The 19,124-nt window shown below is 43.3% G+C and overlaps 1 protein-coding gene across 2 annotated transcripts in view; it reads left to right on the plus strand.

Annotated features, from left to right (window-relative positions):
* SRGAP1 (SLIT-ROBO Rho GTPase activating protein 1) overlaps nucleotides 1-19,124 on the plus strand; it is a 254,633-nt gene that overhangs the window by 215,006 nt on the left and 20,503 nt on the right. For both annotated transcript variants that reach the window (XM_050923345.1, XM_050923353.1), the window contains exons 16-18: nucleotides 9,267-9,372; nucleotides 12,729-12,953; nucleotides 15,372-15,451. In XM_050923345.1, coding sequence (XP_050779302.1) covers nucleotides 9,267-9,372; nucleotides 12,729-12,953; nucleotides 15,372-15,451 — 411 coding nt within the window. The remainder of the gene's footprint in view (nucleotides 1-9,266; nucleotides 9,373-12,728; nucleotides 12,954-15,371; nucleotides 15,452-19,124) is intronic.

The raw sequence follows: 19,124 nt of genomic DNA on the forward strand, positions 1-19,124 counted from the left end.
AGGATAGATTAATTCCTAATGAGGTTATCCTTGCCAAAGCCAGGCTAATTGCCTGGACTTAAAGGTGGGGTTGTTGTTTTGTGATCTTTGACTCCTGGGTCATTCCTCTAATCATAAGTTCTATTCCCATTTCTGCAACTAACTCTCTGCATTATTTGGGCAAGTCACCACATAGGTTGCATATCACAGTTAGTATGTTATATTATAATTTAAATCAGCTTATATACCAGATGATTGGAGGATAGCTAATATTATGTTAATTTTTTTTTAAGTCTCCAGAGGTGATTCTGGCAATTACAGCCTAGTAAGCCTAACTTCAGTACCAGTCAGATGGTTGAAACTGTAGTAAAGAATGGAATTATCAGACACACAGATGAACAGGATTTGTTGAGGAAGAGTCGACATGGCTTTTGTAAAGGGAAGTCATGCCTCACCAATCTATTAGAGGTGTGGATGTAGTATACTTGGACTTTCAAAACAACTTTGACAAGGTCCCTCAGCAAAGGCTCTTAAGCGAAGTAGGCAGTCATGGGATAAGAGGTAAGGTCCTCTCATGACTCAATAACTGGTTAAAAGACAGGAAACAAAGGGTAATAATAAGTGATCCGTTATCAGAATGGAGAAGGGTAATAGTGGTGTCCCCAGGGATCTGTACTGGGACCAGTACTGCTCAACATATTAATAATTGATCTAGAAAAAGGGATAAACGGTGAGGTGGCAAAGATTGTGCGTGATATAAAATTACTCAAAGAGTTAAGTCCAAAGCTGACTGCGAGGAGTTACAAAGAGATCTCACAACACTGGGTGTCTGGGTAACAAAACAGCAGATGAAATTGAGTGTTGAAAAATGCAAAGTAATGCATATTGGGAAACATAATCCCTACTATACATACAAAATTATAGGAATCTAAATTAGCTGTTACCACCCAAGAAAGCTATCTTGGAGTCATTGTGAATAGTTCTTTGAAAACATCCGTTCAATGTGTAGTCAAAAAAGCTAACAATGTTAGGAACCATTATGAGAGAGATTAAGAAGACAGTAAATATTATAATGCCCTATATAAGTCCATGGTATGCCCACACTTTGAATACTGCGTGCAGTTCTGGTCATTCCATCTCAAAAAAGGCACATTACAATTGGAAAAGGTACAGCGAAGGGCTACAGAAATGATTTGGGGTATAGAACAGCTTCCCTATGAGGAGAGATTAAAAAGACTTGACTGTTGAGGTTAGAAATGAGATTACTAAGGAAGGGCTATGAGAGAGGTCTATAAAATCATGAATGGTGTGGAGAAAGTGAATAAGAAAGTGTTGTTTACCCCTTCACATAACACAAGAAATAGGGGTCACCCAATGAAATGAATAGGCAGCAGGTTTAAAACAAACAAAAGGAAGTACTTCACACAACTCACAGTTAATCTGTGGAACTATAGCCAGGGGATGTTGTGAAGGCCAAAACCATAACTGGGTTCCAAAAAAGAATTAGATGCGTTCATGGAGGATGGGTGTATCGATTGCTATTAGCCAGGATGAAACACCATGCTTTGGGTGTCTGTAAGCCTCTGGCTGCCAGATGATGGAACTGGATGACTGGGGATGGATCACTTGATGATTACCTGTCCTGTTCATTCCCTTTGAAGAATTTGGCATTGGCCACTGTCGGAAAACAGGATATTGGGCTAGATGGACCATTGTGCTGACCCAGTATGACCATTATTATGTTCTAAAATAAATGCTTAGGTTATCTTATCTGAAAAATGGAGAAAAATGCCAGTTCACTTCAGAGGAGTGTTGAGATAGGACGAAATTATGGTTCTTGAGAGTCAAAGTAATGAAGATGAAGAAGAGGCCTTTGACATGCAAGCAGAAGACTCGCTGTACTTGTGTGCAATGGGATCTACCTCCTTGGCACTGATAGAGCCAGTAATCCTGTCTCACAGTAACTGATCTGCTACTCTTTGCTATGGCCACACAACACCACCCCCACCTCCAGACACATCCCCTTCATGGGGAAGGCAACACAGTTATGCAAGAGGGTTCTTGCATCCACTCCTTTTCCCCCATAGAAGCAGCCAGAATTTAGTCCTTGGTGTTTGAGATCCTTAGGTAAAAGATTACAATGTATAAAGCATTCTCATCTATCTTTCATTGTAAACAAAAGCAAAGATTGTGAGGGGGATATCAGTGTTCCTGAAATAAACAATGGAAAGCAGCCAAACTCACAGTTGTGCAGTGTTCAGATTTTCAGTAGAGCATGTTTTCTTCACCGAACTGGGTGAGAGGTAAGAAAATTGGGACAATTTTACTAGGAATGAGTTAAAATATAGGCAGCTAATTACAGCAATGGACTGTAATTCTGTAAAGACTTACAGAAACTGTTTTACACTGTGTCATGACAAGTAGCGTGCTGCTGGAATGTGATAGGACCCATACTATGAAACCTGATGTTCCCTTTTTGCTTACACTGTCTATTTCCCTTGGCAGGCAGTTTTGAGTAAGGCTATGTTTTAGTCATGGGTGTTTTTAGTAAAAGTCATGGACAGGTCACAGCCAGTAAACAAAAATTCACAGGCTGTGACCTGTCCATGACTTATACTATATACCGCTGATTAAATCTTGGGTGGTCTGGGGGGAGGCAGCCCTGGGGAGTGGGGAAATAGCCTGGGGCAGACATCATTGCTGGGAGGGTGGCTCCATGCAGCTCCCTGGAAGCGGCAACATACATGTTCCTTCGTAGGCAGAGGGATGCCGGGGGGGGGGGGTGTCCGTGCACTGCCCGTCCCAAGAGCTGGCTCTATAGCTCCCATTGGTCAGGAACCACAGCCAATGGGAGCTGTGAGGGCGGTGCCTGCGAACAAAGGCAAAGTGCAGAGCCGCGGACCACACCTCTGCCTAGGAGCTGAGGGAGGTACATGTCGCCACTTCTGGGGAGCCTCCCAAGGTAAGCACCGCCTGGAGCCCTCACTCCCTCCTGCACCCCAACCCCCTATCCCAGCCCTGAGCCCCCTCCCACACCCAAGCTCCTTCTGCTTCTGGGGTAGAGGGCGCAGTGGCCCGAGACTGCCCTAGCAGTACCCGGGTGCAGCTGGCCCATGGGCTGCCCGAACTGCTCAGGCGGCCCCCAGGCCAGCTGCACTGGCTGCTGCAGAAGTCATGGTGGTCCTGGAAAGTCACAGAATCTGTGACCTCTGTGACAAACCCATAGCCTTAGTTACAAGCTGCTTGTTAAGCAAATAAAGGTACAATTTCTGAAAACCAGCACACCTAGCCCCAGAACTGGAATGCTGGGCTATGTGCTGCTCTCTTCCATGAGAAAAGAAATACTGCTCAGCCCAGGCTGTAGAGCTTCGCTGCTGCTGCTATTGCAGGAGCTTCTGCAGGCCCAACCCATCCCTGCTACAGGGAGTGAAAAGAGAGGCTGGAAGAATCTGTTTGTGCACAAGAGAGTCCCAAAGAGCTAGACTGCATGCAATCAAATCCCTGTTCACCCCAACGCGAATTCCCCCCACTCCATCACACACACCCATTCTGCTGGGGAATCGTCCACGGCTGCAGATGTAGGAGCAGTGTTTGCCCTGTAGTTTACCAGGCAGAAGTATTTATCTTCAAGGAAGTGCTATTGAGGTGCATCACTTTTGTTTGAGAAATGCACATTCTGCTGCTGTGATGCTCTGCTTGTCCTCAATTTATGGTATGAAAATATCAACTGTTAGAAACTGGATTTTTTCCCTAAGGGGAGAAATATTTAAACACTGATCAACACACATTTTACATCTGAAAATGAGACCTAATTTTGTATAAAATAAGCACATCAAAAGACCAAAAATAAACATTGAGAACGCCGTCTATAATTAGCCCTGATATTTTAGGTAAGTGATTATTTTAAATCTCTTCTGTGAAAAATCTTGTATTCTGTAACACATGGTTTTTAGCTGTTGGCTTCACCCCCCAATTCCTCATTTCACAGTTTCTTAATGTTTCCAAATGTCCATTGCACTGTTATTAGGTGCTATTAGTCTAATATTCTACTAGGACTGTGTTTAAATTATGTGAATGGCACTATTATTTCTTGGTTGACTTAGGGGGCATTATTGAAATGTTAAATTGCTTTTAGCAATGTCATTTACACCAAAATTATCTTTGAGAGACGAGTTCAAGGATTTCTTATTCAGAATATAGGTTTGCTACTTTGAAAGATGTTTTGCTTTTCAGATGAAGCCACATGTTCATTCTGAACAATGTAGAAAATAATACATGCCGATTTCTGTTGTAAGGCAATAGAAACCAATGCTCTTGTGCTGCCTCAGTCCTGCTTCACAGCTGTTGGTTTGCCTGTTTCAGGAATATTTTGATGGACCTAAATGAAATTATCTAGGGAAAACACATCTAAGCATTGTACTTTGTATTTTTGGATTAACACGAGAATGCATTGATTTAGAATTGACTTTAATAGATTTACAGCTAGAGAGATAGTGTTAACAGAGAAAACTAAGTCAGGAAGGCTTTACAATCAGTGATCAGAAGGATATTTTCAATATGCAAATTCAAATACAGAGAATAAGCCAGTGTTAGGAACTGATGATAGAGATTCCTAGCCTCCTAATATTACTTTTTTACCCTTGAGGGGAAAATCCTCTTATTGCTGTTTTGTGAGCTACCTTACTTAGGATATGTCTACACTATGAAATTAGGTCGAATTTATAAAAGTCAATTTTTTAGAAATCAATTTTATACAGTCGATTGGGTGTGTCCCCACTCCAAGACCATTAAGACCATTAACTCAGCGGAGTGCGGCCACAGCACCAAGACTAGCATCGACTTCCAGAGCGTTGCACTGTGGGTAGCTATCCCACAGTTCCAGCAGTCTCCGCCGCCCATTGGAATTCCAAGTTGAGCTCCCAGTGCCTGATGGGTCAAAAACATTGTCGTGGGTGGTTCATGTCGTCAGGCTCCCCCGTGCAAGCAACGGCAGACAATTGTTTCGAGCTTTATTTCCTGGGTTACCCAGGCAAACGCCATACCATGGCAAGCATGGAGCCCGCTCCGCTCACCGTCATTGTATGTCTCCTGGGTGCTGGCAGACGTGGCACTGCATTGCTACACAGCAGCAGCTCCTTGTCTTTTGGCAGCAGACAGTGCATTACGACTGGTAGCCGTCGTTGTTTCCTGGGTGCTCTTTTAGCCGACCTTGGTGAGGTCTGTCAGGGGCACCTGGACATAAATGGGAGTGACTCCAGGTCATTCTCTTTTTTAGTTTCATCTCATGGAGATTTAGTCCTGCCTGCAGTCGTACTGCACCGTCTTGTAGTGAGCAGCCGAAAGAGGAGGATGGCTAGCAGTCGTACTGCACTGTCTTCTGGCGAGCACTCAGGAGACAACGATGGCTAACAGTCGTACTGTACTATCTGCTGCCAGCCTAAGATGTATAAGAGAGATGGAATGGATCAAAACAAGAATGCAAACCCCACCCCCTTTGTTGATTTTAATTCCCTGTAAGCCAAGTCGCCCCTCCCTCCATCAGAGCAACGGCAGACAATCGTTTCACGCCTTTTTTCAGTGCAGATGCCATAGCACAGCAAGCATGGAGCCCGCTCAGATCACCGCCGCAATTATGAGCACTGTAAACACCACGCACATTATCCTGCAGTATATGCAGAACCAGAACCTTCAAAAGCAAAACCAGGCAAGGAGGCAACAGCAGCACAGTGACAAGAGTGATGAGGACATGGACACAGACTTCTCTCTAAGTACAGGCCCCGGCAGTGTGGACATCATGGTGTTAAAGAGGCAGGTTCATGCCATGGAACACCGATTCTGGGCCTGGGAATCAAGCACAGACTGGTGGAACTGCATAGTGTTGCATGTCTGGGATGATTCCCAGTGGCTGCAAAACTTTCGCATGCATAAGGGCACTTTCATGGAACTTTGTGACTTGCTTTCCCCTGCCCTAAAGCTCAAGAATACCAAGATGAGTGCAGCCCTCACAGTTCATAAGTGAGTGGCGATAGCCTTGTGGACGCTTGCAACACCAGACAGCTACCGGTCAGTAGGGAATCAATTTGGAGTGGGCAAATCTACTGTAGGGGCTGCTGTGATCCAAGTAGCCAATGCAATCGTTGACCAGCTGCTGCTATCAAGGGTAGTGACTCTGGGAAATGTGCAGGTCATGGTGGATGGCTTTGCTGCAGTGGGATTCCCTAACTGTAGTAGAGCGATAGACAGAACCCATATCCCTATCTTGGCACAGGAGCACCAAGCCAGTGAGTACATAAACCGCAAGGGGTACTTTTCAATGGTGCTGCAAGCACTGGTGGATCACAAGGGACATTTCACCAACATCAATGTGGGATGGCCAGGAAAGGTACATGATGCTCGCATCTTCAGGAACTCTGGTCTGTTTCAAAAGCTGCAGCAAGGGACTTTCTTCCCAGACCAGAAAATAACCACTGGGGATGTTGAAATGCCTATAGTTATCATTGGGGACCCAGCCTACCCCTTAATGCCATTGCTCATGAAGCCGTACACAGGCAGCCTGGACAGTAGTAAGGAGCTATTCAACTATAGGCTGAGCAAGTGCAGAATGGTGGTAGAATGTGCATTTGGACGTTTAAAAGCACGCTGGCGCAGTTTACTGACTCGGATAGACCTCAGTAAAACCAATATTCCCAGTGTTATTACTGCTTGCTGTGTGTGTCACGATATCTGTGAGAGTAAGGGGGAGGCATTTATGGTGAGGTGGGAGGTTGAGGCAAATTGCCTGGCTGCTGATTATGCGCAGCCAGACACCAGGGTGGTTAGCAGAGTACAGGAGGGCGCGGTGCGCATCAGAGAAGCTTTGAAAACCAGTTTCATGACTGGCCAGGCTATGCTGTGAAAGTTCTGTTTTTTTCTCCTTGATGACTCCCCCCCCCTTTGGTTCACTCTACTTCCCTGTAAGCTAAACACCCTCTCCTGCCCCCTTCGATCACCGCTTGCAGAGGCAATAAGTCATTGTTGCTTCATATTCATGCATTCTTTATTAATTCATCACATAAATAGAGGGATAACTTCCAAGGTAGCCCAGGTGGGGTGAGGGGGAAGGGAAGGACAAGGCCACACTGCACTTTAAAACTTATTGAATGCCGGCTTTCTGTTGCTTGAGCAGTCCTCTGGGGTGGAGTGGTTGGGTGCCTGGAGGCTCCCCCACCGTGTTCTTGGGCATCTGAGTGAGGAGGCTATGGAACTTGGGGAGGAGGGCACTTGATTACACAGGGGCTGTGGCAGCCAGCCGTCTGTGCTCATGCTCCCTTTCCTGAACCTCAGCCATATGCCAGAGCGTATCAGTTTGTTCCTCCAGTAGCCTCTTGCCACCTATCATCTTCAGCCCGCCACCTGTCCTCGCATTCATATTGTGCTTTCCTGGACTCTGACATTGTCTGCCTCCACGCATTCTGCTGGGCTCTTTCAGTGTGGGAGGACTGCATGAGCTCAGAGAACATTTAATCGCAAGTGCGGTTTTTTCGCCTTCTAATCTTCGCTAGCCTCTGGGAAGGAGAAGACGGGTTTGTGCTGCACGTTAACCTAACTAATGACCCCGCACACACACACAATTCTCTGGGATGATCACTTCACCCTACCCCCCACCATATGGCTAACAGCGGGGAACATTTCTGTTCAGCCACAGGCAAACAGCCCAGCAGGAACAGGCACCTCTGAATCACCCTATTTCAACCAGGAGACCATGAATGATATCACTCTCTTGAGGATAACACAGAGAGATAAAGAATGGATGTTGTTTGAATGCCAGAAAACACCGGGAACATACGCTGTGTTATGCAACAATTCATGCTACTGGCCTGGCATGGTAAAATGTCCTACCATGGAGAACAAAATAAGGCTGCCCTCCCCAGAAACCTTTTGCAAAGACTTTGGGAATACATCCAGGAGACCTTTATGGAGATGTCCCTGGAGGATTTCCGTTCCATCCCCAGACACGTTAACAGACTTTTCCACTAGCTGTACTGGCCGCGAATGCCAGGGCAATTAATCATTAAAAACACTTGCTTTTAAACCATGTATAATATTGACAAAAGTACACTCACCAGAGGTCCCTTCTCCACCTGGCGGGTCCAGGAGGCAGACTTGGGTGGGTTCGAGGGGTACTGACTCCAGGTCCAGGGTGAGAAACAGTTCCTGGCTGTCTGGTAAAATGGTTTCTCCACTTGCTTGCTGTGAGCTATCTTCCTCGTCCCCAAAACTCGCATCCCAGTTGCATGCTACTCCATTGACGTAGTCAAAACACAGTGGTGGGGTAGTTGTAGGGGCACCTCTTAGAATGGCATGCAGCTCATCATAGAAGTGGCATGTCTGGGGCTCTGACCCAGAGCGGCTGTTTGCCTCTCTGGTGTTTTGGTAGACTTGCCTCAGCTCCTTAAGTTTCACGTGACACTGCTGCGGGTCCCTGTTGTAGCCTCTGTCCTTCATGCCCTTGGAGATTTTTTCAAATGTTTAGGCATTTCGTCTTTTGGAACAGAGTTCTGATAGCACAGATTTGTCTCCCCATACAGCGATCAGATCCCATACCTCTTGTTTGGTCCATGCTGGGGCTCTTTTGCGATTCTGCGACTCCATCATGGTCACCTTTGCTGATGAGAGCTGTACTCACCTGCAGATCGCCACGCTGGTCAAACAGGAAATGAGATTCAAAAGTTCCTGGGGCTTTTCCTGTCTACCTGGCCAGTGCATCTGAGTTGAGAGTGCTGTCCAGAGCGGTCACAATGGAGCACTCTGGGATAGCTCCCATAGGCCAATACCATTGAATTGCGACCACACTACCCCACAGTAACCCAAACTCGACATGGCAAGGTCAATTTCAGCACTAATCCCCTCATTGGGGGAGGAGTACAGAAATCAATTTTAGGAGCCCTTTAAGTAGAGGAAAAAAAAAAAAAGTTTCGTTGTGTGGACAGGTACAGGGTTAAATCAATGTAACGCTGCTAAATTCGAATTAAACTTGTAGTGTAGACCAGGGCTTAGAAATCTGCAGTAAGATAGTTTTTGGCAGACTTGCTGGACATATTTAAAGCATCATCTGGTTATTAGGTATTAATAAAGCTGCTCAAAAAGGGGAGGGGAACTTGATTTTTTTCCAAAAATTTCACTATTTTTTTTTTCAAAATTTGATAAATGTTGACCAGCAACATATATTAACATAAGAATGACACCGTTAAGCTAAATGTACGGTTTTCTCCTAAAAGGACCTGAAAATATTAACTTCTGCCTTACAGGAATAGATAATCTCTATGAGAGGGCTCTTCACATCCGCAAACTCCTCCTGACTTTACCCAGGTCTGTCCTTATAGTGATGAGATACCTATTTGCCTTCCTTAACCAGTAAGTACCTTAAAGTTCCTGTCAAAATGCTGCATCTTCATCCTATTTCCACTGCTGGTGTCAAAATGTCCTTTGTCGTCGTCTTAGTCTGCATGAAATTTACATTTTAGCTTCATTTAACACAGAAGAGGGTATTTTAATTGGCAATGAAGACAGAAGGAAAAGGTTCATTTTCATTCAAATTGAAGTTACTTTTCTTCTTAACTGACCACAAGGTCATGGTAAGACTGATAAAAGTGTTGCCTTGAACGGAAGGACTGCAGCTAGAGCTGAAGCTGTAAAACAAAACAACTAATAAAATATATCCACATTAAAAATAACTTGCATAATTTAGATGTGAACTTTTTTAGCTGCACTCCTATCTTAAGCTGATTTTAACTTTCTGATTGGAAAAAATGCAACATACTCAAACAGCCAAATCACCTGCTAGCTGGTGGTTTGATGCTGTGGTGGAGCAAGATCCAAATTTCCTCATGTGTGTCTTTTGGGAAATTCACTGGTGCTCTTGCCCAAAATAATGATGGTGCTACAGGTGCTCAGGAACCTCACCTCTTTCCCTTCATACTGAGACAGTTGTTGGGGAGATGGGGGTATCAGAAACTGGCCCATTCTGAAGGAAAAAACTGGGCCAGAGGAAAGTGTAGTGTGGGAGAAAACATTTTACCTGTGTCCCCTTTCTGTTTTTTTCCTAGTCCTGCTATTTTCACTGTGATATGCTCTCTTTGATCAGTGTTCTGCCCTGTTTCTGGCTTTTTCTGTTTCTGTACTGACTGCCTCCTGGGACTTTTGTTCTGCTGCTCCTTAAACCCTCCTTTCCTTCAGCACTGTAATGCGTGTGTTGGGTTGAGCTTTTACTATGTCTTCCAGGATGTGAATGATAAACTGTGTTATTAAATGTTAATATATTAAATCTACAAGTTTCATTGTTAGGTTTTAATTATGTGTGCACATATTGTTTATTTGTTGATGCTAACCTTCATTGTACTTGTCACCAAATAAGTGATTTTCCACACACACACAGTCTTTAAATATAAGGATTTGGGCCAAGTTATTTTTTCCACCTGAAAAACCCCAGCTGTATCTCTTGAGAATGGCTATAATAAGGGTGTGACAACAAGCAGTGCATTTAAGACTGCTTTTTATTTCCTGACCTCAGTCACCTAACATGGATCAGGATTATAAAAGGTAATACATGTTATATGGTCTGGGTCAGTATTCATTGACCTCAGCCGTCACTAATCCACAATCATTGCTGCTCTTTGATAATCTCATTCTCCTCACTTAATTTTACATTCACCCTAGTAAAATCCCAATCCTCCAGTCTCCACTTTACCTCCCATTCCCCAGCAGCAATGGACCTACTACCAGCACTAGATGATGATATGCTTACTGAGAGTGCATCTACACTTGAGCTGGAGGTGGAATTTCCAGCTCAGGTAGACTGACGTAGTGTGCTAAAAATGGCAGTGTAGCCACAGCTGCATGGGCTAGCCATCTCACGTACAATCCCATCAAAGCGCTAGGTACATACTTGGGACAGCTAGCCCCTCCCACCACCCAGTCTGATGTGACTATGCTATTTTTAGTACACTCACTCGATCAAAGCTAGGGCAGGTGTGTCTATCTGAGCTGGAATTTACACCTCCAGCTCTAGTGTAGATATACCTATAGTGATTGAGAGATCAGGCCCTTAGTTAGCATATTCCTCCTTTGCCCATATTTGCTCAAATTGAGTGGATCTATTGGGGCTGCACAAAAAACACTTTGCTGAAATAAGTCTCTTGTACTATATTCCACCGTGTGTTTTCGAGAACAGAGGGGCAACAGCATGTAACCTCTCATATTTCATATATCAATTATAAGCACCTATGTAGCATAGTTCATGAATAATCAGTGACTAAATCTCCTTTGTAATTTGTAGAACAAGATTTATGATATCTCAGAGTAGCACACAGTACATTAACGAAACATGACACAAAAAAGGGATAGAATGACTGATTTTACAAGCAGATTTTGCAGGACTGGAGGGGATCATTTAAAATTCTTGACTTTTTTCAGTTTGTATTGATGTCACAATGCTGTTGCTATGCAGCAAATGTTTTCTCTAGAAAGTCTAGTTTAAAGCCTTTTAAGCTGGTGTATTTAAAGATGGGCAAACATAGCAGCTGCATCTCTAATCCTGCAGGGTGCCAAGCAGTATTGAATCAGTGAGAGTTACGGGACTTCAGGCCTTGTGGGACTGGGCCTTGAGTCCTTAAAAATGACTAATATGGGGAGCTGTAAGCCTCAATCCTCAGCTACTGCTGAAGAGCACACAGTTCAACTTGCAAGGGGAAAGGAGGTGTGTGTAAAGGTAGCCTTTGTAATTCTGGGCCAGGTATTCATCAGGCTGGTCCTCTAGCACGGTGGTTCTTACCAGGGGTACACACATAACAGGCTACATAAAAAGCACTAGCAGAGTCAGTACTAACTGAAATTTCATACATACAATGACTTGTTTGTACTGCTCTATACACTGAAATATAAGTACAATATTTATATTGCAATTGATTTATTTTATAATTATATGATAAAAATGAGAGAGTCAGCAATTTTTCAGTAATAATATGCTGAGACATTTCTGTATTTTTATGTCTGATTTTGTAAGCAAGTAGTTTTTAAGTGAGGTGAAACTTGGGGTACACAAAACAAGTCAGACTCCTGAAAGGAACACAGTAGTCTGGAAAGGTTGAGAGTCACTGCTCTAACATAACTTACAAGCAATATTCCCAAGGGGATGACATGGAATCCAGCGTTGAGCAAGATGTAGGAAAGCCCCAGCCACACTCTGAAAAATCGGCCTCCGATAGAAGCAGACAGGTGGAGTGGCATAGCAGCAACCAGAGGATCCCTCTGTGACCATCTTGTGGTCAGCTATGCTCTGTTTCAGATATTGGAAATTTTGTTATATACATGACTTCATAGTAAAGGAGAGTTCCTTCCCTCAGAAAGCCCTTAGCTCTATCTCACCGACAATTGTTTGCATTTTTTATTTTTTAAACTTAAAACAATGTCTTTACTATAGATCACACAGAGTCCCTTAGTAAAGTTTTCCATGGCTAAAAAATGATTAATTCAAATTCATCTCCCCCTCCCCCAGTATCAGTCTATTCTAAGTTCTCCCAGTGTTGTATATTGCCAGACAATAGAAGAACAAATTCATTTGTTTTGCTATGTTGTACAGAACTAAGTGTCAAAAAGGGTGGGGAACATTGCATTGTGCTGACAATTTAAGGTTGTTCTGTGCTAGTTTTCAGAATTAGGATAGTCACAGAGGAAAAGTCTTTCTTTTCTTTTTCTTGATTCTTCTTCCAAAGCCTTTCTCAGTACAGTGATGAGAACATGATGGATCCTTATAACTTGGCCATATGTTTTGGCCCAACACTGATGCCTGTTCCAGACATACAAGACCAGGTGTCATGTCAAGCTCATGTGAATGAAATAATCAAAACAATCATCATCCATCATGAGGCTATTTTCCCAGATGCTAAAGAGCTAGATGGCCCTGTTTATGAAAAATGTATGGCTGGAGATGACTACTGGTAAGTCAGAATATTATCTTCTGTCTTCATACCAAAATGCTAGGACTCTATTTTACATGAATGACTCCCATGATATAAGAGGTTCTGCATAAATAAAAGAAATATGAAAATGAAAAAATTCTAATGCGTGGAAGGTTCACAGGAAAGTAGTACTGTGAAACACATGGGGCAAATATAACCATGATGATTTCCAGGGCTTCCTAACTAGAAGACTTCAATGGAGTTAATTTAGGATTCTGAGAACTATCATATATGTGACCATCAAGTAGTTGACAGAGGTCTACACGTCCAATTGGGAGTGCGTGGCCAGATGGTGTAGTCCCAGTCTTGCATTTGTTGAAGGGTTCCATAAAGAATTTCAGTTCACAATGGTTTCATCATTAAGCCCAGACATATATACACTAAATTCAGTACTGCTAGAAGGGAAATATCTAGTTACCCTCTTATCTATTTAAATAAATTGAAATTATATCTGAAGGGAAGATGTGTTAATTCCTGTAACAGTTATGATTTTATAACATGGTCTGAGGATTACATTGCTTCTGACTTTAACTTTATAGGTAGGTAGGTAGATAGATAGATAGAGCTGTCGATTAATCACAGTTAACTCACGATTAACTCAAATTAATCACAATTAAAACATTTATCATGATTAAGTGCAGTTTTAATCACACTGTTAAACAATAGAATACCAATTGAAATGTATTAAATATTTTGGATGTTTTTTCTATGTTCTCAAATATATTGATTTCAATTACAACACAGATTACAAAATGTACAGTGCTCACTTAATATTTTTATTACAAATATTTGCACTGTAAAATTGATAAACAAGACAGTATTTTTCAATTCACTTCTTACAAGTATTGTAGTGCAATCTCTATCACAAAAGTGCAACTTAATAAAGTAAATTTTTTTGGTTCTAACGCCACCCAAAAACAAAACTGTGTAAAATTTTGGCGCCTACAAGTCCACTCAGTCCTACTTCTTGTTCAGCCAATCGCTAAGAAAACAAGTTTATGTACATTTACAGGAGATAATGCTGCCCTCTTTTTATTTACAATATCACCAGAAAGTGAGAGGAGGCATTTGCATGGCACTTTTGTAGACCGCATTGCAAGGTATTTATGTGCCAGATATGCTAAACATTCATATGCTCCTTCGTGCTTTGGCCACCATTCTAGAGGACATGCTTCCATGCTGATGCTCATTTAAAAAAATAATGTATTAATTAGATTTGTGACCGAACTCCTTGAGGGAGAATTGTATGTCCCCTGCTCTGTTTTACCCTCATTTTGCCATAGATTTCATGTTATAGCAGTCTCGGATGATGACCCAGCATGTGTTGTTCATTTTAAGAACATTTTCACCACAGATTTGACAAAATGCAAAGAAGGTACCAGTGTGAGAATTCTACAGATAGGTACAACACTCAACCCCAGATTTAGGAATCTGAAGTGTCTTCCAAAATCTGAGAGGGACAAGGTGTGGACCCTGCTTTCAGAAGTCTTAAAAGAGCAACACACTGATATGGAAACTACAGGACACAAACTACCAAAAAAGAAAATCAACCTTCTGCTGGTGGCATCTGACTCAGATGATGAAAGTGAACACGTGTCGGTCCGCACTGCTTTCGATTGTTACCGAGCAGAACATCAACATGGATACGTGTCCTCTGGAATGATGGTTGAAGCATGAAAGGACATATGAATCTTTAGCACATCTGGCACGTAAATATCTTGCAACGCCAGCTGCAACAGTGCAATGCGAACACCTGTTCTCACTTTCAGGTGACATTGTAAACAAGAAGTGGGCAGTATTATCTCCTGCAAATGTAAACAAACTTGTTTGTCTGAGCGATTGGCTGAACAAAGGGCAGTACTGAGTGGACTTGTAGGCTGTAGAGTTTTATGCTGTTTTGTTTTTGAATGCAGTTATTTTTTTGTACATAATTCTACATTTCATCTTTCATGATAAAGAGATTGCACTACAGTACTTGTATTAGGTGAATTTAAATACTATTTCTTTTGTTTTTTGCAGTGCAAATATTTGTAATAAAAAATAATATAAAGTGAGCACTGTGCTTTGTATTCTGTGTTGTAACTGAAATCAATTTATTTAAAAATGTAGAAAACATCAAAAAAATGTAAATAAATGCTATTCTATTGTTTAAAAGCGTGATTAATCATGATAAATTTTTTTAATCATTTGACAGCCTATACATAAACACACACACATATATAACATTGAAAATAGTGCTGTTTGTTTCATAAGAAAATTTAAGTGATATTTACTATAGAAATAGATTAGATTACTCTTGTTAGCTTGGGGGGGAGGTTTATGCCAAATATAGCATCCATTAAGCACGGCTTCATGTGCTAATTGCCTGTACCTGCTTAACTTTGTGCATTTCTGCAGTGATAGCCCTTATAGTGAACATGGTACATTAGAGGAAGTGGACCAGGATGCCAGTACAGAGCCCCACACCAGTGAAGATGGTACGTTCTTTATGTTACATCTTTAATCCTCTTTTAAATAAATTACATTTACTGGTTTTTCATGCAGGAGATACTCTCTTTTCCTCACTGTCTCTCAATCAAAACTAAATTACTTTTGGGAGGATGCTCTGCTGCTTACACCTTCATTTTTAATCTTCAGTTTTTGTTTGTTTTTCACTATTATGCATGTGTGTTTCGCCAGCTGTTTCCTTGCACCTTTCCTGGCTTACTCAGTTACAGGAAGGGCAAATGGGAAACTACTTCAGTCAGCACAAATTACGTTCTGATGTAATGTTCCCTTTTTAAGTGGCCTTTTACCTTTTTTGCACAAGATAAACTGATCCAAGCCATGTCTCTGAATATTTTAGCTTAGAGAATTGCATTGATATTTAAAACCACAACTTTCTAGAGGATTTAAGGACCCCCAAAACTATTACACCAAGTCATTCACTATAATTTTGGCTCATGCTCACCCTTGTTGGACTAGGCATCGTGGCTGGCAGTGAGGGCCCAGTGGAATAAGCATCACCTATCAAATCTCCTTTCTTTCAGCACATTAAGACTTAGGCCTTGTCTAGATAGAGAAATATAATGGCATAGATATTCCACTACAGCTATGCCAATATATTTCCCCATATAGCAAGCCCTTAGTGGCAGATGCCTCTTTCCCTTGTTTAGGTTAGCACAGTGGATAAAGCAGCTTGTGATAACATGGAGGCAACCGGTCAGGGGCCTGGGACCAAACAGGAAAGGGAAGGCAGATAGGGCCTGTAATCTGGTGGGGGAAATAAAGTAGTTGCAGGAGGACCCGTTCAAGGGGGTAAGGTAAGCAGCAGAGTGCAGGAAGGTCTCCTTTGCATTTTCAGGAAGGAGGGAATTACAGCAGAAGAGCTTGTCCGGGAACAAAGTGGGGAAGAGTAAGAGGCCAAAATGATATCATTGATTTTATTTAGGAGATCAGAAATGTCCAAGTGTGGGGTCAAAAATAATAATTTCAAGGATTGGAAAAAGGGTCCTGTTGCCAGCCCCAGACCCACCATTTATTTTGAGCACCAGCCACAACTTGGCAGTATGTGTCTCTGCCTGCCTCCCCTCATATACTAAGACAGTTTCTCATGTTGCTCAAAACAGACTATTTCAGGCTCCTATGAAATGCTCAGGATTGAATAGATGACAGATCAGGAGGTGAAACACTTAATGATGGAGGATTCTCGAAGAGAAACTTGATTTTTCTGACATACATACAGAGGTGTAAATGATGGAAATTCAGATTCATAAATGTGCATTTCTGCAAAACTTTTCCCTGCACAGGAGAATGAAACTGAGGGGAAAAAAATGCAACAATCAAAAGTTGTTTTAATCCCTTTGTACACAGTTGTAAAATATTAAATGGCATCTGAAAAGCATGGACAGGCAAATCTTGACCACGTGAAAGTAGTATGGTACTTCATGTGTGCCTTGATATCAATCCTGGATGCAATGACTGTAGTAAAGTTGTAGCATAGCATTATTGATTGAGACAAAATTGACTGGAGTAACTCTCTCAGTGGAGCAGAGGTAGCCAAGAAAGGATTAAATTACTTGATCTAGTTTTGTTTATCAGGATGGCCAGCAATTAAATCCTAGCTTTTGCCATTCCTTTGTTCGCTACTTTTTGTGAATTGAACACAGAAAGTGGACAGTCATGTTGTGGATGTGAATTTAAAGGAGGGAAAAGATAACACAAAGATTTGAACTTTATGGTAATGCTTGGGCAAAGATGATGACTATGTAGTTGGTGTGACTAGACCAGTGCATGAAGTGAGAGGCCTCCACTTAATCAGCTAGGTCTAATCAAGTTTTTCCACCAGTAAAAAGGTTTACCTTTAGATAAGCTAATTTTTTATAATGAAGGATGGTGTGACAGACCCAGACCAGTAGGGTACAGGAGTCTGGTAGAGGGCAAATATACTGGTCACTGGATGAGTAGTTTTCTGTTCCCTGAGTGACCAGAGCAGGGGCTGCACTAGAGTAATCAGGAACCTGCTAGAACCAATTAAGGCAGACAGGCTGATTAGATCACCTGCAGCCAATCAAGGCAGGCTAATCAGGGCACCTGGGTTTACAAAGGAGCTCACTTCAGTCAGGCGAGGAGGAGTCAGAGGAGAGGAAGTGTGTGAGAGGAGCTGGGAGCAAGAGGCACAAGGAGCTGACAGTGAGAGGGTGTGCTGCTGGAGGACTAAGGACTACAAGCGTTATCAGACACCAGGAGGAAGGTCCTGTGGTGAGGAGAAAGAAGGTGTTTGGAGGGGTGCTGTGGGGAAGTAGCCCAGGGAGTTGTAGCTGTCATGCAGCTGTTACAAGAGGCACTATAGACAGCTGCAATCCACAGGGCCCTGGGCTGGAACCCGGAGTAAAGGGTGGGCCCGGGTTCGCCCCCAAACCTCCCAACTCCTGATCAGACACAGGAGAAGTTGATCCAGACTGTGGGAAAGATCACTGAGGTGAGCAAATCTGCCAATAAGCACAAGACCCACCAAGGTGGAGGAGGAACTTTGTCACAACTGGTGTCAGGAGTGGGATTTGGTGTGCACGGCGTGGCAGAAGGAGGGTGATTTAAAAAAATAAAAGTAGAGAGTTTTTTTTTTCACCACAATGGATGACTTAGTACGGGCATTGATACAAGCTACGGCGGCCCTGCAGGAGGCTACCTGTGTCCAGGCAGCCACCCAAGAGGAGGCAGTGCAGCTGCAGCAAGAGACTAATCGCCTGCTGATGGACCAGGCTTCTCAAGACTGGGCTATGTTGCGGGAACTGGTAAACCAGGTAAAGACCCTTACAGAGCTGAACCGCGGCCATGAAGGGACGCAGATCATATGGGCCAACCATTGGCTGCACAAAATGACACGGGAGAATGATGTAGAGGCATACCTTCTGACTTTTGAGAGGACAGCCCTACGGGAGGCCTGGCCTTGAGATCAGTGGTCTGGCATCCTTGCCCCATTCCTGTGTGAGGAGGCCCAGAAGGCTTACTATGATCTGCCTGAAGAGACTGCAGCAGACCACCCCCAGCTGAAAGCAGAGATCCTGACCAGATCTGAGGTAACGACCGCAGTGCGGGCCCCGCGGTATCACGAGTGGAGGTACCAGGAAAACAAAACCCCGTGGTCCCAATTGTATGGTCTCATCCATTTCACACGAAAGTGGTTGCAAATGGAGTCCCAGAGTCCGGAAGAGAAACTAGAGGTTCTGGTCATCGACCAATACATGAGGGGACTACCACCAGACCTTCGTGCCTGGCTAAGTCAGAATGAACCCTCCACCTATGATGAGGTTGTTGCACTGGTAGAGAGGCAAAGGACAGCGAGGGAGCTGACCCGACCAGTTAAGGAAGAGGCACCCCGGGTTAAACTAGCAACACCAAGCCCTAGAGCTCGGGTGACTGAGCCACCAGGAGGGCCTAGGTGGAAAAAGGGAGGGGCTGAAGCCCCACCAGAAGCCACAAAGAGTCGGAGTACGGAGGGAGAAGAGAATCATGATGTTAGATTGCCCAAACCAAGAGATCGGGGAATGCCTAGGGCTCCATACAGATGTTATGCCTGTGGGGAGTGAGGACATACAGCTGCACAGTATCCCAATGCTGAGGAGCCGATGCAGTGTAACCTGGGGAACTGGGCAGACCCATGCTCCCTAA

Source organism: Gopherus flavomarginatus, chromosome 1 (assembly GCF_025201925.1).
Source record: "Gopherus flavomarginatus isolate rGopFla2 chromosome 1, rGopFla2.mat.asm, whole genome shotgun sequence".
In the NCBI taxonomy this organism is placed as follows: Eukaryota; Metazoa; Chordata; order Testudines; family Testudinidae; genus Gopherus; species Gopherus flavomarginatus.